The 22,768-nt window shown below is 41.3% G+C and overlaps 1 protein-coding gene across 2 annotated transcripts in view; it reads right to left on the bottom strand.

Moving 5' to 3' along the window:
- The window catches only part of PLCG2 (phospholipase C gamma 2), a 93,737-nt gene that overhangs the window by 25,327 nt on the left and 45,642 nt on the right, over window positions 1-22,768 (bottom strand). For both annotated transcript variants that reach the window (XR_007359281.2, XM_048870685.2), the window contains exons 9-23: window positions 21,656-21,728; window positions 20,005-20,106; window positions 19,695-19,813; window positions 17,490-17,575; window positions 16,294-16,414; window positions 15,097-15,265; window positions 13,024-13,128; window positions 12,646-12,735; window positions 8,387-8,565; window positions 6,720-6,920; window positions 5,449-5,568; window positions 3,736-3,916; window positions 3,091-3,159; window positions 1,983-2,092; window positions 605-701 (exon numbers count right to left, since the gene is read on the bottom strand). Coding sequence is in view for 1 of the 2 variants with exons in the window: in XM_048870685.2 (XP_048726642.1) it covers window positions 605-701; window positions 1,983-2,092; window positions 3,091-3,159; window positions 3,736-3,916; window positions 5,449-5,568; window positions 6,720-6,920; window positions 8,387-8,565; window positions 12,646-12,735; window positions 13,024-13,128; window positions 15,097-15,265; window positions 16,294-16,414; window positions 17,490-17,575; window positions 19,695-19,813; window positions 20,005-20,106; window positions 21,656-21,728 (1,822 nt within the window). In the remaining variant the exon portion in view is untranslated. The remainder of the gene's footprint in view (window positions 1-604; window positions 702-1,982; window positions 2,093-3,090; window positions 3,160-3,735; window positions 3,917-5,448; window positions 5,569-6,719; window positions 6,921-8,386; window positions 8,566-12,645; window positions 12,736-13,023; window positions 13,129-15,096; window positions 15,266-16,293; window positions 16,415-17,489; window positions 17,576-19,694; window positions 19,814-20,004; window positions 20,107-21,655; window positions 21,729-22,768) is intronic.

Below are 22,768 nucleotides of genomic sequence, written 5' to 3'. Positions count from 1 at the left end.
GGAAAGAATAGCAAGAGGAGCAGCCAGACGATCCACCCTCTTTCACCCTCTGACTCCACCACCTCAACCAAGCTTCACAATCATCACTGCTGAGTACAGTATTAAATTAATTATTTGTTTAAAATTGTTTAAAACTTATACTGTATATGTATATAATGTCTTTTGTCTGGTGAAACAAAATTTTCCTGGAACCTAACCCCCCCATTTATATTAATTCTTATGGGGAAATTGGATTCGCTTAACATCGTTTCGCTTAAAGTCGCATTTTTCAAGAACATAACTAGACTGTTTAGTGAGGAGTTACTGTATGCTAATCTTTAGCCTGCAGGGAATTGCTTATAACACACCCCGTCGATACCTCTCCCCAAATGCAGTTCCATTAGGAATAACCTGCCAAACAAAACTAGTGGCATCAAGGACAGAAGACAATTGTGTCTGCACAGCCCCAAGGACGGCAAACACTATGTGTACTTTTCTACTCTATGCTAAGGCTGCATCATGCACAACATATAGTTATAATCCCATGAATGAGAGAAACCAACTCAGTGTGCAGAGGGCAGCATCGTGCTAATGGAAGACATGAACCAAACCCTGAACTCCTCACCTGGCTTTCAAGGTCTGCTAAGTTATCAGCTGACATGTCTTCAACGTAATTAGATGGAAAATAGTGTTGGACTTTTTCTCCATAGTCTCCTTGCCACCTGAAATTTAAAAATTTAAAAAAGAGACAACTGAAGACCTTCAAACACAGACCATTAATTAAGCAATAATCTTCAAGAAATTGGTCATTAATACCCAAGACCAGCTTGCTAGTTGGCTATTGCCAAAATAAAAGTGATGAAGCAGCTAAAAGCTCTAACAAAGAGATCATTAACTGTGGTAGGTGATTTCAAAGGGATTGCAGCTATTGCAAACTGCAGTTAATGACTTAAGGAGCTTCCCCTCCAGCACTAAACACTTTTATGTGGTTGATTGCTTCGTGGAAACAACTAGAGGACATTAGATTCCTAAGCATTCCAATCAATTTATAAGCCAGGTAGGAATGAAAACTTGTGGGCAGATACTCAGAGGATGGAGATAACCTAAATCCATTTTGGTTTTCAAGGGGTGTTGTGCAAAGCATGGAGAGGGATGCTCCACTGACCCAGGGTTAGCCTTTGGAGGGTCTCCTGCAAGAAGTGGGTTTTTGGGAGGGATATGAATGGGGAAAGGAAGCAGGCCTGACACCCTGAGATAGGGAGGCTGTACCAAGCATAGGTTCTTGGTATCGGGGGAAGGTACAGATATGACAGTGGGAGAAAGCAATGAAGGGAGCGCTGAGGCTGCAATAAAGGGTGATCATCAAAAGAATGTGGGTAGCAGCAAAAAATCAAGCCATGCCATACTTGGAACCACTACTGCCAGCTGTTCCAGAGAGCAGCACTGATTTCCTTCATAGCAGAAGTTTTACTATTCCCAGTGGAAGATTTTTCCCCTGCCCATTTCTCTCCCATTTCCTTCGAGGGCTAGCAATGCCACTACCTAGGAGAGACGGATAGGACTACTTTCAGATCCCATCAACCTCATTATTGGCTTGTCCACAATGCAGTTACCAAGCGATGCAAGTCACTCCCTCCTGGTAAAGACAGTGACCCCTGCCCCTTCCATCCCAGACAGCAAAGGACTGGCTAGGACTCAAACCTGGATGTCACACAGCAGCAGAGAGCGCTATCCACATGGTCACTCCTCTCAAAAGCTCTTTGACAGTTACCAAACACTTTACAGTACTTCTTGTCAAAAAGCCAGGCAGGAACAACGTGTGTCAAGGTGGGAAGGTGAGAAAAGTAAAAGGGGATTTTCTTTCTTCATCAACTTCTGGGATGTATAAGGAACAGTGGCTGGGTCAGAAGCAGAGATTTTAAGAACCCCTGCACAAAGCTGAATTCATTTCCTCATCACATACACTCTGTGGCGGCTCTTCTACAAGGAATCACTCTCCTTACCAGCCTCCTGATTCCTTTGTGACGTTATGAATTAGGGCCCCTCTGCAGAAGCTCAGTTCATCACTTCTCTTAGCTTTATAGTCATATATGGCTTTCACTGTTCTCTGAGGCTGTAAAAAAAACAAAATAAAAGGGTCAGAGAGAGGGACAGGTCACAAAATGATCAATAAATCCATCTCAAAAGAAAAAAGATCTTTCTTTATTAGACTGGGTAAGCTTAACTCTAAGGTTCCAGAGTGACATCTGCTGGTGTAAGGAAGTGGCACTGTTTAACCAGTATTCTTCAAACACCAGCCAAAAGAGTACTTCTTTTGTGGATGCATGGTTATTCTACACAGAGAACCGTGAGCTATCATCCCTGCTCACATACACCCAGATACAATCTGAGCCTCAGGGTTTGGGATGCGGTCTCTCTCTCTTCAGGGTATGCATCAGTCCTATCATCCCCTTCAAAACCTCATCAACAATACTACAGAATACATTTCCTCTAGGAAACCCAAGTTTCTGTCAGGACAAGCAATTTCCTTATCTTGAAATTTACTTCTACCTGAATTCTTCCACAGTAATGCACAATCATTAGTCACGAAGGGAAAGAATTACAGCTGAATGTGCATTTACAGCCAAGATGGCTTTTGCGAGAATTACAGCTAAATATGTATTTACCATGCCATTTTTGTTTAACATTTAAAAACATGCATAATAAAAGAAATTTTAAAAGTTCAATACTGTATAAGAAGTGTGCAAGACTGTCCACCTTCATTTGCATGCAAAACCCTGCACAAGTAATCATTTTTACTCGGTGCATATATGTAGGTTCAAATTTCCAGGCACATCCACACAAGCATTCATGTGAAAATCAGAATCACCTATGCACACTGAGAAGCCAGCTGCTCAATTTCTTGTCTGCATGAGTAAATACTAGCTTTGCATATAGAAAATGTGTAGGGAAAAATTATACCCCTCTTGAGTTTTACCTTCCCCCACAAGCCAGATACAAATATTGAAAAGTGTGATTGAAATTAACAGAAAAATCAACACAAATGTTCTGACATCTTTTCAGGCACTACAGGAAGGTTTAGTTCGAAAAACCACTTGAACGTAAACATACCACTGATGGGGTTATTTCATTAGGCTCCACATACATCTTGACATCATAGAGCGCATTAATATCTTTCTCCTAAAAATGGAGAGGAAAAAGCAGTTAAGAAAATATATTTTAAATCTACAACAGGACTGTTCTACAGAGTGGGGGATCCTTATGTGCTGTACACACGTATCTACAGTATCACTTCAGCAATTCAGAAACTGTGGGGTTGACCAGAGCTAGGAGTCCCGACTTCTATTAGAGGCCCATTTCTATCACTAGCTCATCATGTAGCCTTGGGAAAGTCGTTTAACCTGCCTATGCCTATCTTTAATCAAACAGTAGTAGAACCACACCACCTCACAGAAGTATCACTTAATTCATTAAATGCTTGTGAAGAACTTGGAGAGGCTGAGGGAGATTATGTGGAACTGAAAAAACTAGCAGGTGGTGCTATGGATTTGGTTCATAATCACTGCAGGTCTCCTAGCTTTTCTTTAACAGACAAAAAACTAAGCTGCAAAGAGCTGCTTTGATGTACGCGGTTACTTTTTTTCCCCTGGGAGGGGGGAGGGAGGGTTGGAATTTTATCCTCCTTCACCTCCTACTACTACGGAGGAGGGTGTTTATCTTTCACTGAATCACTTCATTACAAAGGTAATCACTTGCCGTGCTGTAGCGCTCTAGCAGTTCCTCAGTCACAGGGTAACGCAGTTTCATTTTCCTGTACAGCGTGTGCTTTTCGTAGTAGGTCACCAGTTCAACTAAGCTTTCAAAATAGGCAGAGGTGCCCAGCACAAAGAGGCGGCCTTCTTGTTGAATTCTGAAGTGCTTCACTTTCCCCTCAGCTCTGTGGAATTAGTACAGGTGCTGTGATACTTTAAAAGTCACTGGGGCCTAACACAGTAAAACCTCACTTACCATGGACTGTTACCATTATCCCTTGACACATGTAAATGTATTAAAAAGTTCTGCACTTTTCCAAAGCCTCATTTATCCAAATTAATTTCAGGTTCCCCCATTCAATTCACAAATAGAACGGATTCAGGAATTGTCTTTCCCATCTCCAATATGTGGAGCATTGGAAATATCCTCATTTTTTTCCTGTTTTCGTTTGCCCACTAACCCTCACACTCCAGACTCCTCTCAGCTTCACCAGTCATCTAGCCAAAAAGAATTTATCTGGACTAAGATTCTCTTTGGAAGCCTGTCACTGTCAATCACTTAAGTGACAAGAAGCAGTCTCCCCAGAAACAGTGGCTACTTTATCCCCATAATGCTTCTGATAGCCACTACAATCTACTTTTAAAGGAAAAATTCCTCTCAACTTGAAAATTTTTTGAATTTTTGGTAATCACTGTAAAAACCACCACCCAACCACTTTTCTATACATGGAAGATACCTACAAAATTTCCAGACCTACAAACTTTTCTGGCTATGAATTGTTTTCATAAGGACATTACTGTCTAGAATCCATAATGGACTTTAATACCCTATCTTCCCAATAGGAGAAAGATGAAACTAGAGCTCACTGCTGACTTGAGAAGTCTGAAAATCTTCAATGTAAAGTACATAAATAAAAGACAGCATGTATCTGCTCTCCAAGACAATATTCTATACTGCATTAACAGACACGATTGAAGAAACTTAATATGATTCAAAATTGCAATAGAGTACATTACAGTTCTTATAAACACACAATTTCAATAAGAGAAACTGTTGTTATAAAGCAGTTGCTATTAGCAAGGATACTTAACAGCAGACAAATGGCAACTTTCGTTTTTAGTGAGCTGCATAATGTAACAGATGCTGAATGAATGAACCTCAAATTATTATGCAACTTAACTAGGTTTCCTCTGGTCAGAGACCTGGGATCTGTAGTGCTGATCCGGCACAGAGAACTGCACTGGCATACAGCTTCACAGAAGCCAAGAAAGGTCCACACACGCACTACAGTATGAGATATCCTGGGCCAAGTTTTTAGCCATACTCAAAATTATCCACTCCATCCATACGTGCACATATATTTTGCCCATGCATCCACTTATGTGTGCACATCAAGAAACTGTGTGGCTAACTACCTAAGCTGCAAGAGCAAACTCAGATTTTATACATGCAAAAGATACAACAGGAAGATTTTAAATGTTCAGAACCAGAGAGCATGAATGGCCCTATATGTTAGAGTCATAGAATATCAGGGTTGGAAGGGACCTCAGGAGATCATCTAGTCCAACCCCCTGCTCAAAGCAGGACCAATCCCCAATTTTTGCCCCAGATCCCTAAATGGCCCCCTCAAGGATTGAACTCACAACCCTGGGTTTAGCAGGCCAATGCTCAAACCACTGAGCTATCCCTTGCACAGTCACATGTGTCTTCTCTTACCTGAATGTCATGGCAAATGAATCGGGCTCATCTCTCTTTCTAATCAGAAACGCTCCATCTCGAGGAATTCGCATCAACATGTCTTCTGCTTCTCCTCGACTCAGGTTACGGTAGTACCAGCTACAGTAGAGGGAAAGAAAATGGACAAGCGATTACAAAGCTTGTCAAAGTGTCACTCAGTAAGAATAACTGGCGGTGTTACTAGAATTATAGCCTGAGACATTACAAGATAAATTATACATTAGATTTTCCTCATCATGGCACATATGACAGCATCTTAAAGCAAAATACTGTAACGCATCAGCTTATTTTGGGTAAAACCATCAGGAAAACATCAGAACACCTTGTCTGCTTATAGTAATATAACATAAATCAACTTGTCTCCATAGAACAGTGGCAGATGCTGCTTTATCTGTTCATAACCAAATGCCAGACAGGAGCCAGAGTTTTGACGTGGAAGATTTTAAGGAAGAGTCCAGATATGGGCTAGGGAAAAACAGCAGACATTGGATACTTCCTTAGGACCAGATTCTGTCTCTCACAAGTACTACTCAAGGTGAGTAACAATGGAAGAATCTGGCTCTTAATGAGCACCAAGGGGGAGAGCTACAGCTGATGTAAAATGTTCTCGCTCCATTGATTTCAGTGGAGCTAGAACAATTTACATTAGTTGCGGTGGTGTAAAAACAAAATCAGCTGAGTCCCAGCAGGCATCCTCAACTCACACCGACTTCAAAAGATATCTCAGGATGTATAGGACCGTACAGAACCAGGGACCAGACCATGAAAACTGTCGAAAGTCATGGACATAAGTTTTGAACACAAAATAATCTCTCTTTTTCCATCTGTAGACCAAACAATGGACCAAAAGTTCACATGGTGCACGAACAGTAACTTCTGAATTCCCCAAATTCGTTGCAAGATCACAGGCAACAACTCAACACCTAACCCTACTTGCTGAGTTCTTTAAATTATCAAGCAAAGAAAGAGAGCAGGGAGACGAAGGACTTGGTACCCTCTGGGTGAATTGCAGCTTTCACTGTTTCTCTGAACTCAGTATAGTTACCAGTGAGCACCTGCTTTACCATTAGCCCCCCATGAAGCCCAGAGTAGAAGCTGAATCTTTCAAGGTTCTGAGAAATCAATGAAGTTTATTCCCATGACAGCTGCTACCAAAGTGTTCCTGAATGCATGAAATCCATGGCCATAAATGACAACAAAAAGTTCCACCCTTTAACACAACCCAAGCACTTCCCTTCATCTGTACATACTCTTTAGTTTCATGAGGTTTGGGGTTAGGCACAGCATCAGTCAGACGCAGCTCAAACTCGGCACATCGCAAGTGGGCTTCCTTGTAGTGTTGAACGAGATCATAAATACTATCAAAGGTGAGGTTGTCGGTCAGGTAATATTTCATGGTATCTCCTTCACTATTAGAACGGATACGGCAATGCTGGACCCTACCTGACCTCCTTAAAAAATGAAGAGGGAGGAAAAATAACAGTTAATAAAGATGGACATTTAGGATGTTATCTAACTTGTTCCTGGTTAATTCTAGTTTGTGAGTTTATAAAGTCACAGCAAATCATGTTCTTTCTTTAACAAATAATAAGATTGTTGGGAGTTGTTCTTTTCAACCTACAGAGTTTCAGATGTCGCAATATGCATCACTGTAGAATTAGCGCAGAAGGCTCTCTCACCAGTAGATCTGATATACTGTTATTTATAACTCCAGACTGGGAAAAATTAGGCAAAATCTTTTATTTTTTCCCCTATAGGGACATCCTCTTTTATCAACAAGATCAAACTCTGCCAAGGGAAATGAACTTGGGAAACGAACTTGGGAAACTATCTGCTCAGCTTGGAAACCGATGATTTACACCAGTGCAAATTAAATACAATTTTGGCCCACATATTGAAGAAATATTGTAACAAACCCTTCATGCTCCTATAGCTTTAGAGAAGTGGAAGATTAGACCAATTAGACCTCTATTATCTATTCCAATCAATGAACATAACCCAAATGGAGCCCAATCATGCCTAGGAACGTTAGACTAAATTGCACCTTGTGACAAAGCTCTGTCCTTGCCTCCATGGGTCCTGCATTTCCTGGCGGATTTCGCTAGCCTCAGAGGCTCACTGTGACCCTCGACGTAACCCTTCTCTCTCTAGAGACAAGGGTCACAGTCTACTGAGCCATTTTCATCATAAGCCAGCGAGGGAGGTGAGGAGAAGTTATCCTTCCTTGCACAGTCTCTGTTGTCTCCCAGTCTCAGTGATTAATCGGGGGCAAAGGTGGAAGGGAAGGGGAGCCCAGGCCCACCCTCTACTCCAGGCTCCAGCCCAGGGACCCTAATAGTATCAGCTATGGTAGCTGACTTTTTAGGAACATGACATGTACAATTCCCTGGGCTACTTCCCCCACAGCAGCCCTTACTTCCTCAAGCTCCACTTCACCCTTACCTCAGGGCCTCCTTCTTTGTGCCTGATATGGTGTGTACTACTCAATCTCTCCAACAGCACAACTTCCTCCCACAGCTCCTGACATGCACACTCACCTGACTAACTGGGAGGCTTTTAACTAGTTTCAGCCAGACCCTGATTGGCTTCAGGTGTCCCAATCAACCTAGCATTCTCCCTGCCTTCTGGAAAGTTCTTAATTGGCCCTGGAGCAGCTGCCATTTCACTTATCCTGGTACCAGGGATTTGTTTAGCCTGGAGCTAATATATCTATCTATCTCCCACTTTCCATTTTCCATAGCCATCTGGCCTTACCCCGTCACAACCTTAATTAAAAAAGTGTGATCTTTCCACAACTGCACTAAATCCCCCACTCCTACTTCCTCCCATAGCAGCTGTAAAATCATATTTTCTAAAAAATATATTCTTACACAATATAGTAGAATAAACAACACCAGTATCAAAAAAACAGCCATACCAGAATGACAGGGTGTAATCATTAGGGAAAGTTTCGCTTTCCCTAACTAGGAATGTTCCATCCTTGCCACCCATTTCAGCACAATATTCCTGGATCAGCCTCTCAGCAGTTGTTCTCCCCTCTTTCATTTTCCCATGGAACCATTTCTCGCTGCAGTGCAGCTCAGTATGTTTCACCTCCTAGATCACAAGAGAAGAGCTCCCATTTTTAACTTATATTTTACCATGATAGTAAAGGGTTCTGTCTTGGTTAAAAGGACTTCTACAATGGTAGGTCAATTTTATAGCTTCCTTGAACTTTCAATACCCTTAAAAAAAAGGAATATTTGTCTAAAATCTGAAGTATGGTTTGCTGTCAAACGAAAAACAAACTATTAGACATGTGCTGTGGGGGGTTATGGCTATTGTGCACCTTTTCTTAATATTCCTCAAAAAGTTCTGTGTCAGGATTTTCACATTCCCCTTTCCTCAGCATGGAGAGGTTTATTATGGTTATAACGTGCATTCAGGTAATTCAGATCACTTTTCAGGTTACTTAAGCTCAAAAGATTTTCACCTTCCTAGACTTGTGCAAGTAGTTATGATCTGTGGCCAGAAATTTAAAGAAAATACTCTTATAGATCAGAGCATCTTCTATTTTAGGGTTTTTTGACAAGAGGATTTTAGCTAATCACAGCCCTGAATAATCATATATGGCCCTCCCACCATTAAAACCTGCATGAACAGGTGATCTGGCTTGCATGTGGCGGAACTGTGCATACAGATGTTAGTGATGAAAGAGCGCACATGCAAACTTCCATGTTGACAGGTGGAAGCCAGGTTGAGGCATCGCTGAAATTCCAGCCCTTACTGAGTCCTGTGCCTCAGCTTTAACATCTATAAAATGGGGATAATAACTGGTCATCTCTTAAAGACCTTTGGATGACAAGTGCTAATTCCAGAGATGTGCTGTCAAGCCAGAGAGCTTTAAAGATTGGGAGCGCAGTGAAATACACAAGCAGTGGAAGCCAACTACCTAGTAAAGAAACTTTTCTGACTTATTTAGAGATCAAAGGTCATTTTAAATGGCCCACTCTCCCATCGTACCAGTACTTTCAAGTTAGGCATTATGTTTCTCAACTTTCTAGCAAACTGTCTATACAGAAAGATAACTTTAGTAGAAGCGATGGCACCTGGTCAATTAGGAAACAAAAACATTATAATTAATGGGTTTCAGAGTAGCAGCTGTGTTAGTCTGTATTCGCAAAAAGAAAAGGAGTACTTGCAGCACCTTAGAGACTAAACAATTTATTGGAGCATAAGTTTTCGTGAGCTACAGCATCCGATGAAGTGAGCTGTAGCTCACGAAAACTTATGCTCAAATAAATTGCTTAATCTCTAAGGTGCCACAAGTACTCCTTTTCTTTTTATTATAATTAATTTATATCAATCTCTGCAGACAATTTTCCTAACCAAAAAATGTCCATATGTGATACACTGGGAAAAGGACCATGATCGACAAATTATCCCAGAGGAATGGGGATTGATCTGGAAATGAGGGCCCGCAACCTCAGAGCAACCAATAAAAGAAAATTTCTTTAAGATACTGTTTCAATGGTACCTCGCACCAATCAGGTTAATATATGTTGAACAGGAATACATGTTGGAGAAATTATGCTGAAGAAGGAGGTTTTATGCATATGTGGTGGATCTCTCTGGTCACCTAAGTTCCCTCTAAGCTGCGCAGCCATGCATCAGCCTATCAAGGGCCACACAGGTGCTCACGGCTGCGGCGGGGAGAGGCCCATCTCCCGCAATCCCAGCCCCAAACCTGCCATGGCAGGGAGAGGCGTGGAAAGACCCTTCTCCCCCGGCCACAGCCCTGGAGCTGCCGCAGCAGGGAGAGGCACCTCTCCCCCCCACCCCAGATGCTGCTGCGAGGAGAGGCGCCTGCACTCCAAACCCCTCATCCCTGGTCCCAGCCCGGAGCCCGTACCCCCAGCTTGAGCCCTCGCCCCCCTGCACTCCAATCCTCTGCCCCAGCCCTGTGCCCCCTCCAGCACCCTGAACCCGTCATCTGTGGCCTCACCCCAGAGCCCACACCTCCAGCCAGAGCCCACCCCTTCCCCCCCCCGCATCCCAACCCTCTGCCCCAGCCATGACTCCTCTCCCACATTCCGAACCCCTTGGCCCCACCCCTGCCACACATCACGTCCATAACAAAATTCATTCCGCACATGCATGGGAAAATGAGAGGAAACATTGCCAGTCACTAGAGAGTATTGGGATGCAATCCATAACCAGATATCACAAACTATTAGATATTTATTCCCAAATGATCCTTTGGAAATTCTCCTGGGGATTTCTAGTGGAAATGGTCACACAAAAGGAAATGAAAAATTAACCTCTCTTTTGTTAGGAGTTGCACAGCTATCAGTAATCTCTCACTGGATAAGAAAGACAGTCCTACCATAGAGGAACAGTTAAAACAAATGAGAGGTTGTTGCTATGGGAAAATTAACAGACCGATTGTGAACCAAGGAAAATAAACAAAGATAAATAATAAACTTAGATATTTGGTTATCTTTTATTCAATACTCAGGCAAAGTAGATTCACCTGCAAACAAACCAGTACACTTGTCTAATTGTTTTGAATATTAACAGTTGGTAGTCTTGCCTGGTCTGTTAAATACGCATAATCAGACATTTCACTCAGTTTCATAAAATCACTAGAAACAACAATGCATCCGATGAAGTGAGCTGTAGCTCACGAAAGCTTATGCTCAAATAAATTTGTTAGTCTTTAAGGTGCCACAAGTACTCCTTTTCTTTTTACATGTTATAGGTGTTATAATGATGCTTATTCTGAAATATGGTAACACCCTGCTAGAGAGATCTGATTACCATATTCCTGTGTAATGCCTCTTTAAACAAAAGCACACTGTTGTAATGATTATTGTTTTGTGTCTGATATTTACATAATAAAGATTTCTAAACTTGTTAATGCTTCCAAAACAAACAGTAAAAAGAAAAAAAAAGGTGTGTTGTGTTATGTATCATTATTTAATTAATCATTTTTTGTTTAGTCCTAGAATAGGAATAATATCCTGGCAGACGAATATACTCACAATAAAGCATTTGACTGTTGTTAAACACACCTGTTTCAGCACTTAACTGCCCACAAGCAATTTCACTGTCTCGTATGCTCGTCTACACTGAACATTAACCATGCACTAAAGATATTTTGTTTTATTGAAAACTGGGTTATCAAAGTGCTTAATAAAGACCCAAATTTTCATTAAGTGACCTCTGCAGGTGCACCCAATTATCTGGCACAGACCCTCCACTGAACAATTGTACGTGCAAATGATTTGTGAATTGCAAACAAATGCATCTGTAAACACTGCAGGGGCAGTTTAAGAGGATGAATTTGACCGTACATGTTAAAAAGCTTCATGTAAAACTCATCTCCCTTTGGTTTTATATTAAAGGGAGAAAAGAATATTTTATTATTCTCTTGATGTGAGCACGTAATTCCCATTGGCCAAGAGATAAGGAAGAATGACACTCCCTTAGACAGTGTAATTCTTCCTATATACCAGGAGTGGGCAAATTTACTGACCCTCTGAGCCCCATATGACAATCTTCAGAAGTTTGAGAGCGAGGGTGCACCTGCCGGGGCTCAGGGCTTCAGCTCCATGGGAGGTGCCTGCCAGGACTCCGGGCTTCAGCCCCCCCTCTGCGCAGGGCAGAAGGCCCTACACCCCCCTCCGCACTGCAAGGCAGAGGTCCCGAGCTTCCCTTCCCACCCCACCCCCAGTCCGGTAGGTGGAGAATGGGGGGAAGAGGGGGGCTCCGTGAGGCACACTTTAATGGTAAAAAAGAGCCACATGTGGCCCATGAGCCGCAGATTGGCCACCCCTGGTATATAATTAAGTATTCAAACCAGACAGGAGTTGTATTTAATACTATGAAGTGAGTAACCCCACATCATTCTGCACTGCAATTCCCTTTAAACTTATTCCATATAAGCAGAAAAGAACTTCAGTGCACCTCTCCTTTTTTATTCAGAAACCCATAGTGGTAGAATTCTCTATTTGGCTTAAAGCAGACGTGAGGAAGATGGAAATGTGTTCGTTTCTGGAAGTTTGGGATAACAAACTAGATGATTTTTAATTTCTCCAGCCTAATGAGGACACTAAAATACATTTAGCTAGTTTTTACCAAGGGATTAGAGTAACAGGAATAAACTTAACAAACAACAAAAAGCCCAGTAATCACCTTTGACGAATCGTCATCAGCGTTCTGTTCTATATCATCACTGAACGAGAGCTTTTCATCTGCTATAGCACAATAGTGCCGAGTCCATGTCTAGAAACAAAGACAAGTGTTAAAACTGTTAACACAAGACGACAACTCTATCCATAAAATTAAAGAGATAAAAATAGAAACTCCTAACCACCACCAAGAAGCTGTAATAATAAGTAGTAATTTAACAATGTAACATCTTACGCAGCGTCTCTTTTCCATACTCACATTGGGTCAGCTAAGAGCAAATATTTTTCCCTACTGCTATTGAGAATGCTCATTTAAATCTCAAATGCTAAAGAAATTAAAAAACCTTGCAACAAACTGCAGCAAATATCTAGGAAATAATACCTGTTCTATCGTATCCCACATGTAGAGTTCTCCTTGTTGCTTTTTCTCCTCTTTCTTGTCTTCTGGGTTCGTATCTATGTCTCCCTTTGGTCCCAATTTTTTATGCTAAAAAATATAAATAAAAATCATACGTAAGCCTGGTCAGATCACCTTGGCACATCTTGGTAATATTATCTGACACACCCCTCCTCTCGAGCGTCTCTCCTTTGTTTGGACATTGAGAGTGGAGGCTACATGCAGGCTTAAACATTAGTTTTCCCCACTGACTGCAAATTTAACCTGAGGGTTTGTCTGCATGGTGAGTTAGTGTGCACCAAGCCAGGGTGCGAATCGACAGTGCACCAGCCTGTCACACACTGGACATTGCTACAATGCAATGAGAACCACACACGAGGGCTTGCACTGCACTGTAGCAATGTCCACACAGAGTCATTAAGGTTCAGCATGCTGATGTGCTATAGATTTACACCCTGGCAGTAGCTCACCATATAGATGAGCCAAGTGCTCCTCTAACTTCCTGACAGCAAGTTTCAAATGAGGGAGACAGAGGATCAGTTACTCTGATAAGAGTCCACAATTCATTAGAGAAGACAGAAAGTTAAGTGACCTTTATATGGCAAGGAAGGAATGAAGATAAAAGAGGAGTAGTTGTCAGACCTCAAGGTGAAGAGAAAAAGAACATGAGTAAAAGGACAGAAATTAAGGAGGAAACAGGAAAAGGACTATAAGAAGGAAACAGGGGTGATTATTTCTCAGTGTGACCAAATCCTGCTTGCTTCTCCACATAGGGATATAAAGCCCTAACCTCTTTAGCACCACTACAATACTACTGTGCAAGGGTAAAAGGCCACATGCATGCCACAGAGAAGTGTTCCATGGCAGATCTCTCTAGAGCAGTGGTGGGGGTGAGGGGGGGAGAATACTGGGAGGATGAAGGTGGGGACTCAGGCATGATGTGGGCACTTTAAGGGCACAGCTAGTGGATCTGTAATTACAAAATCCCACCTACTGGGAGCAAAGGAACTACATGGGTGCTCACAGATGGGGGAGGAAGAGGATTCTTGTTGTACAAATATAGACATGAAGCTTTTTATTTTGTTCAGGGGACCAAGTTTTGGCTGATGGAAAGTACATGCAAAGCATATGCCAGTACCCTGGAGAAGAGAGTTTTCAGCTTGTGTGTAATCTCAACTATGATATATGGAACGAAGTCCTCAGCTATAATGAAAAAAGATACAGCAAAGATTCAGAGCATCCCTGTGTGACACGGAGATATATTGTAAAGGGATAGAACAGGACTGCACAAATAGAAAACGAAGTGAAGACCTAACCAATGTGACTGATACTCCAAAGAAGGTTAAACAGATGAAATGGCAGTAGATGCAATATTTTATGACAGGAGTTTCTGAAAGAGGAACTGGTCAGGGCATATGATGCACAAAGTAGACAGGAAGGATTCTTACTAGAGCTGGGCAAAACTTTTCGACCATTTTCTCATCAAAAAAATGTAGATTTGATTACACTGAAATGTTGCATGAATTTGTGTTGACTTTGCCAAATTGTTTCAGTTGGGAAAAGAAAAATCTCAGAAAAAAATCAAAATGTTTCATTTTGACATTTGTTTAGAGACGAAAAGTTTCAATTTTCTAGTTCAAAATTACTTAATTTCAAAATTTCCTTTAATTTTATTTTTAAAAAATCAAAATCATTTAAAAATGGTTGAAATCAAAATGAAACGTTTCAATTTTGCTGAAATGGAATGTTTCATTTGACACAAAATTATTTTTTTCAACTTTTCAATTTGCTGGGGAAAAATATTTGCCTTCACAAAAGAATTATTTTCAGTTCAACCCACATTCCAACCCCCCCCAAACTGCCAGTGATCTGAAAAACCTGTTATGCCAAGCTATAGTTCTACCCTCAGTTTCTTATTTCAGGACAATGCCGTTCATTTTTGTAATTAAATTTTGCCAAATATTTATTCTTTAAAATAGATTAACAGTGTTTGCATTAAATCCACTTGCTTTCAAATATTCTAGTATCCAGATCCAGTCTGAAAGAAAGGACACGTGCCTTGATGACGAATTTTTCTTTCAGCTGGGTTGGCGACGGCAGCTGATCTGCACTGACTTCGATTGGCTTCATTAGGAGTTGATTCCCAAACACCTCCTTGAATACTTTGGCCATGTGGCGCTGCTGTTCCACACTGCAGTGCTCTTCAATCGACAGGATCACTGGGAACCTTGGTAGAAGGGAACAGAAAGGCAGAGGCCGCATTCAATTTCTGCATCTAAAAAAGCCAGGGAAGGGGAAAAAAAATATCCAAAGCAAACTGAGGACTGAGTGGCTCTGGGGCAAGTCCACAGACGTACAATCACTGGGTCGCACCACCACCACCAAACATGAGCAGTGTGAGGAAGTGTCACTGCAGTCCTCGATACGTTCACCATGCTGATGGTTTGACACGTCTGAAGCACGGGGACCTCTATGTGCACTGTACATGGTTAGCTGAATGTCTATCCATGGTGAGGATACCCATGCAGCTCAGTAAGCCAACCACAGAAAAGAGGCTTGGAACACCCTGAATATTAAGACATGCCTTTTCTTCATTATCGAGCTCCCAAAATCCCATCCAGGAAGTGTTTCCAACCAAAATAATGATGTGCCGGATTGCGGCTACTGAGTACAGGCTCAGACTCATGTAGACGGCAACAACCCCAGTGGGAGCTTTGGGAAGTACGTCATCTCCTAGATCTCCTAGCCTGTCCCACCCACAAGAGGGTGAAATTTGTTCTCTCCTCTATGGCCAGCCAGTTACCTTAGACGGTGAGGAGTAAAGGATTCTGCAGCCCCATCTCCCTCCTATCCCTTCCCTGCCGACAGATAACACTTTTCCTATTAAAGCTGTTTTAATGAAGGGCCTGAAGAGGAGAGAGCTGAGACACTGCTGCAGCCCATGTTACCACTGCAGGAAGCATGAGCAGGGATTCCCCATCTCCTCAGCTGCAACCTCATCTACGACGGTAAGTTTGGGACTATGAGCTTCCCTCTCACTAATGCTCTGTCTTCCACTTCTCGTATTTTTAAAAATCACACTTATTAAAGTTTTACAGATGCAAGCTCATCTTTATAGAGAAGATCTCAAGCAGGGAAATGGGGAAAAGACAGGCACCTTGGCCTTTTCAATTAACCAAACATGAAAGGTTCCTTTTCTCCTGAGGAAAGTTCTAAAATCCTCTAAACCAGGTTTATAAATTAACAAAAACCCACTCAGATGTGACAAATGCATGATCCTTGATTGCCTGCACCACATCATCGAATTTGATTTTTGTTGTCCGTGTCCATCCGTGATAAATGATCGGCTTCCCGTCGGGACCATCCCAGCAATCCACTACAGCAGACAACGGAAGAAAGAAGAGGGCATCTAAATAACTCCAATATACAGAACGCAACACACATTCAGCGCTCCACTGTGTTCCTACAATGAGTCATATACTTTTATGTTATATTAAAATGATTTGCTAAGTAGATTTATATCCCTCACAGAGGAGGTTAAGTTTGCATGAAGTAATGGTGATAAAAAAAATACAGTATGGAGGTTCTAAAAGCGCACACAGCTAGGAACAGAAAAGTAGGAGTTTAGGCAGCTGAATTCTGGGTTTACTAGTGTTCACCAGAGTTTAAAGTGGCAAATATGCTGCTCCAAGAGAGATTCTGAAAGTTTGTCCTGTGAAGTCTTCTTGATCCCAGTCCTGAAGTCCTTACTCAAGGATAAACTCTTGAGTATCAGAGTAAACAACTGCAGACGGGGGACTCCTGTAATTAGGACTGAGAAGCAATAGCAATAAGTGCAACAAAGAGTCAGTGGCCAGACTGAAGTGGTGAAATATCATGAGGTTCTGGCCAAACCCTTCTGTAAGATGCACAAGAGCAGAACTAAAGAAGCTCTTTTCTTGCAGTTAGTGGAAAGCAGAGCATAGTGAAATTAACTTTTATAAAAAGTTAGTTGGGCAGATACGAATTTTGTGACACCAAAACATAAAAATCTAGAGGGATTGTGGCTTTGTCTAAATTAAGAAAATATGCATGAAGGTAATTAAAACAATTAGCTGCAAACCTCTATCACAGATGTACTGGAGAAGGGCATGCTGGGGCTTAACCAATTAATTTGGTCATTCTGGTAGCTTCATCTCTGGTGTACACACTCAAATAGGTTTTAAAAGAGCTGCTTGAATTTTAGTGCTTCAAAAGAATAAAAGAAGAGCAAGCGAGCAGGAAAATGATGGAATTCTGAAGAATGTTGGTTCTAATAGTTAGCACATCATTTAAACAAAAAGAGAGGAATAATTTTGTGTTAAAAAACAACAAGTTTTGGTTTTGCTGTGCTTAGCAACCACAGGAAGCTATGCAAAGGTGGAGAACAAAAGCATTCCTGTCACAAACCACTCCACAAGCTTGTTACTCACACTCAATACATCGACATCCCATTCGAAGGCACCTGATATAAGCTTCTGTGGAAGATTCACTTCGAAGCTGGTCTCCTGTGAGGTATCTGAACAGTAAAGAGAGACCATCAGAAGGAAGGCAACAATTCCAAAAAGGGTCCCATATATTCTGTTGCTGAGTTTCTGAATGTTAAATCTTTTTCTATTGTGGAGGCTTGGAATACTTGAATTTTTGACTTTCTGTGAAGCGAGTGGACTCCTCTGAACCAGATGCTAAAGCACCTTGGCATGGATCAGTTAGCAAGAATTTCCAAGAGTTCATTCATTGCCCCTTGCCAGCTTTTTGTAGAGTAGAACATATCTCTACAATATATCCAAACTCCACCAAGTCGAGGCCAGGTCAAACAGCATACCTGTCTAGTGAAAGGGAAAGGTCCCTATACACTTCACGAGCCTTTTTTTTTTTTTAATTGTACATGTTATTTAAATTCCTTGGGATATTTTCTCCACTTTTTCTTTTTTTAAAACAACGTTAGATGATAAAATTCCCCATTCCAGTGAATGAACTTTCTAGTTTGTTTTTTTGTTGTTGCATCCAGTACTGTTTAAGTATGAAAATTAACCATCACATAGATTTGTATCTGGCCTAGCAGTTTGCATGTCACAGTTCACAGAGGACAAGTACTGAGAGCCTTACAACAATTCAGAGAATTTCTACGGTTTTGACCAAGCTTTCTCTGCCTTGTGCCGATTGGCTGTTTGCTCCAACCGTCCCCCTCTCTCCCTACCACTCCTACGCAGTCTCTTTACCTCAGTTTCACTCCACACCTGCTCCCCTTACCCTCTTCTCCCCTGACCTGTACCTCCTCACCCTGGTTTTCTTCTCTTTCCATCTAGCTGATCCCTAAGTAAACCCACCCCAAAAAATTAATATGGCACAAACATTCCTTTTGCTGCCATCAAACTGCTCACTCTACTTGTGTTATACTTCCCTTATGCTGTGTGTGTCTTGTCTGTTCAGATTGTAAGCTGTCTGGGACAGAGACCATCTAATACTCTCTACAGCACCTAACACAACAGGGCCCCATTCTTGGTCCTTAGGCACTACTGTAACAAACAATAAAGAAGGTTGTTGAATGTTGTTACTTTTAATTCCGCTCCCACATGCCTGGGTATAGAGGCACATATGGTCCCTCTCTGCTAGAATCCTTGTCTCCCATAAAAAGGGCTAGTTCCTGACCAGTGGAAACATGTTGTTCCAAGATCCACTAGCCACATGCTTTCTCTTCCCTGAGTCACCCCCTTCTGCAGTATAAACTGTCACAGAGCTGTGGTCTCGCCCAGAGTTCCCACCCCCACGAGCAGCCTGCTCTTCCCCCATCTTGCTCAGCACAACCACCACAGTTCTGCTACATTTCAGGTCACATAAAGGAGGATGACAGTTTCCTCAAGATGATCCAACCATGTTAAAGTTATATTACATATTATCTTGGTTTTAGAAGCAGTCTGGGAGCCAGGACACCAGGGTTCTATTCCAGGTCCTGTCACATGCTTCTTTTGTAACTGCAGATAACATATAAACTCAAAATATTATCATAACCTTTCTCTAGAGGTTTATAATCACAGATGCATGCCCAACAGATTAAAATGCTGTAATACAGGTGATGCTCAGAGTATCGGTATCTCTCTGTAAATACAACCCACCACAGTGAAATGACGTGGTAAATAAGGTGTGCCAGGGAGACTCTCTGACAGAGGACTTTGACCCAAATTCTGCAGCCCAGTCTCAGGCAAACATCCTGCTACATGTGGCCAGCAGGATTTGACTCTTTAGGCATTGTAATGAGGCTAACTGAACAGGGCTGTAGGTGTCAGGAGGAGTGGAGACTCCCTCATTAGCATGAAATTTTGCACCCGCAGTCATTCAATCGCCATCTTCTGGCATCAAGGAGTTTCAGGAAGCTCACTGTGGCAGTCTGAGCTCAACTTCTGGACTACATTCTTTTAACAAAGTTTCTTGTGCTCTTCTGTTGGGGGCAGGAGATGGAGGGAAGGGGTGTGTTTTCTGACACTATAACTGAGTGAATCTTATCAGATGCAATTTCTCAGGAAGCCTTCACAGATCCAGTTTGAGCACCCCTGGCATAAAACTTAAATTAATATTTGCTTCTCTTAACATACACCAGGTCTGTCTGATCAGAGACGATAAAGATTTTGGAAACTTACGTGTTGTGAGAGGAAGAAATCCAGTAGTGGGACAAAGGGTTATTCATATCCTGAGCATCTACTGCATCATATTTATCATCCCAAATACTGTTTTCTTTTGAGAAAAGGTAAGTGAGAAACTAAAACATAAAAAAAGAGAATGGATTTAAATGCATTCAATAGAAAAAAGAAAAGAATATAACACTAACAATGGAGCTTAGAGGAACTGCTCTCTTGCTAATAGAGGGGGATTTGCCCAGCAAACTAAATTTCAAAGAACTAGAAGAGAAAGTTAAATGTGTATAGAATAAGAGAAAATATTTTATCTCACCTCATCTACAAAGAGGAAGGGCTCAGTAGTTTCTCTCATAGTGTCATCTATAAACTTTGTCATTCGTTCTCGGACTTTACTGAGATCCTGTGCCCAAGATTCCTTTAAATTAAGAAAAGTTTATCATTTAAGTTGTTTTATTTTATTACCAAAAAAGGTAATAAGATTTTGTGAATGAAATTATATATTATATAATACGAAAGAGACAGACAGACACCTATAGCAGTGATTTACTAAACAGCGTTCTTAACTGCCTACAGTTAACAGAACTGCATCTTTTGATGAACCCAGCCAGTAAGAAAGACTATCAGTGGTTCAGGCTACTGTTGCATTTAAAATCAGTGTTTAAGATCATGTACCGGGTGAAACCAGAATATTTGGAGCTTTTACAAACCTCTCTAGCTGTTTGAGTTCACTGAATTTTTCTACTGTAATTTAGGCTCATGCTTTTTCCCCCAAAGGATAGTCAGGAATGTCTTTTTGTTAAATGTTTGTCCAGGCCTAGCACAATAAGCTCTGGTCAGTGACTCAGCTCGTAGGCATTACAGAAATACAAATAATAAATGATAGTTTAAAAATAAAAGATAATGTCTTTCCTAGCTAAAGAAAAGCCTATGTGATGTTTTAGGGATCTAAGATGCCCTCTGTCTAAATGCTAGGCTGCCACAGGTGAGTACTCTATATATGGATGAAATCCTGGCCCTACTGAAGACAGAAAAGATCTTCATTCTGGTCTCTCCTAACTTTTGAGTGCTTGACTTTGCAACCTTTATGCTCTTTCAACATCGTTTTGTAGGGGAAAAGATATTAGGTATTCCCATACAGGGAATGCATGGGAACAATGAACTTCTGTGTTTGATTTGAGCGTTCAAACAAATTTGCAAACCTGGAGTTCAGTAGTGGCTGTGGAACATCATAAAGCTTAAACATACAGAAGACCTCCAAACTTTTCAAAGACGTAGAATATGCACACTGTAAACAACAGGCAGCTTCAAAAATGAACTGCTTTGTTCCTTTAGTGAATCTTTTGCCTGACAATTTTTTTAATTCATTAATTATTTTATCAGTCCAACTAAACCATGCTGTCTGTGAATCAGGATCAGAGCTGTTACAGATGAAGACAAGCCCCTTCCCAGATCACTGAACACAACTGCCTGCAAGTACACAGCAACTTCTTCAAAGAGAGCACCCATCAGGAGTGAAATTCTGACCCTTTTCAAGTCAATGGCAAAACTCTCTTTGATTCCAGTGGGGACAGCACACCATCCCAAACATTTACATCGTGTCAGCCACAATGAGGCCAGAGCCAGGATTTCAGTCCAAATGTTTACAAGGTTTCACCCTCAATGGGGACAGGATATCATCCTTGACATTTACATGATGTCTGTCAATAACCACCTCAGTTTATTTAGCAGCCTAGCAAAGGCCAGAAAAATCCATTTGCACACCTTTTTGTTCTTTGTGCAGTTGAAAAACGTTAGCTCAATGAAAGATCACATCTTAATCATTAAGACCAACGCTCAGATTTAGCCCACAAGGTTCAATGCCAATTATCATCAGTCATTCTGTATGTCAGACTGTGACTCTTTGAAAAATACATAACACTCTGAGCCTTGGTGAGGAAGAATTCAGAGTTTCATAACCTTCTCACCTGCTGCTCGTGTAGCAAAAATCTCTGGAAGTCATGCAAATGAACTGCGGAAGCATCTGGACGGTCAGTATTTCTAGACCAGAGGAAAGGGAAAAATTTTAGAAAAAATGTTTCATTAAAAAAAAAGGGGGGGGAGTAGATCAAATATCATTTAAGTCAGAGCCATAGTAGAGAACTCAATATATTATATCATGAATTTACAACGTTATCCAAAATCCACTGAAGTTGAAGGGGGTCTTTCCATTATCTTTAATGGGCTTTGGATCAGGCCCCACAAGCAACTGTCTAGCATCTGGATCAGAAGACTTTGAATCAGAGCTTCTGGGTTCCCTTCTCAGCTTTCATAATGACTCACTCTGTAACCCTGGGCAAGTTACTTAACTTCTCTCGGTTTACCCTTTTGTAAAGTGGGAACAACACTGACTTATCTCATTAGGATGTTGTGCAGCTTAATTATGGCACTATAAAAATATTATTATTGTAAATTATTTGCATAGCCATAATCCCACAAGCCATTTCTTCTGGATACTTATTGGATGAGCTGACATGGAGAACCAAAACCTGATGCCAGCAGTCCCAATAAGTTCTATAAATTCTACCCAGGAGGCTAAAGAATTGGGCCCTATATTAAAAGGCAACCATTTCTAATGGAACTTCTCAAATGTTTTAAACAAAATTGTAGATGTAATATTCAAAGTTATGATAAACTAGTTTCAGAAAAGCATAATAGCAGCAATGCTTGTCCCTTTTATGCTGCAGCATCTCATTTCTTCAACATGCTGTACAATCAGTTAATTTTCAACTCCCCTAAATAAATATTATACCCATTTTACAGACAGGGAAACTGAGATGCAATGACAGTACATCATTTGGGATTAGAATTCTGCCCTGCTACTGTCAAGTCCATGCACCACACACCTCTTCAGTTAAAAATTAAAACTTCTCCATCAGAAAACACAGAGACAACTTCTGTCCTACACTAAGCATGAGCACCTCCGACTGAAATCCATCTGTGGGCAAGGTGTTGGCTATTATCCACAGCTTCCTTATGCCACTTTTACTCTGTCCTTACTCAGGAAATCTTCCACTGAAGTCAGAATTTTAGGAAGAGTG

The sequence above is a fragment of the Caretta caretta genome, chromosome 12 (assembly GCF_965140235.1).
Source record: "Caretta caretta isolate rCarCar2 chromosome 12, rCarCar1.hap1, whole genome shotgun sequence".
NCBI classification, from domain to species: domain Eukaryota; kingdom Metazoa; phylum Chordata; order Testudines; family Cheloniidae; genus Caretta; species Caretta caretta.
Note: the sequence above shows the minus strand (reverse complement) of the source record. Positions and strands in the feature narration are given on the sequence as shown.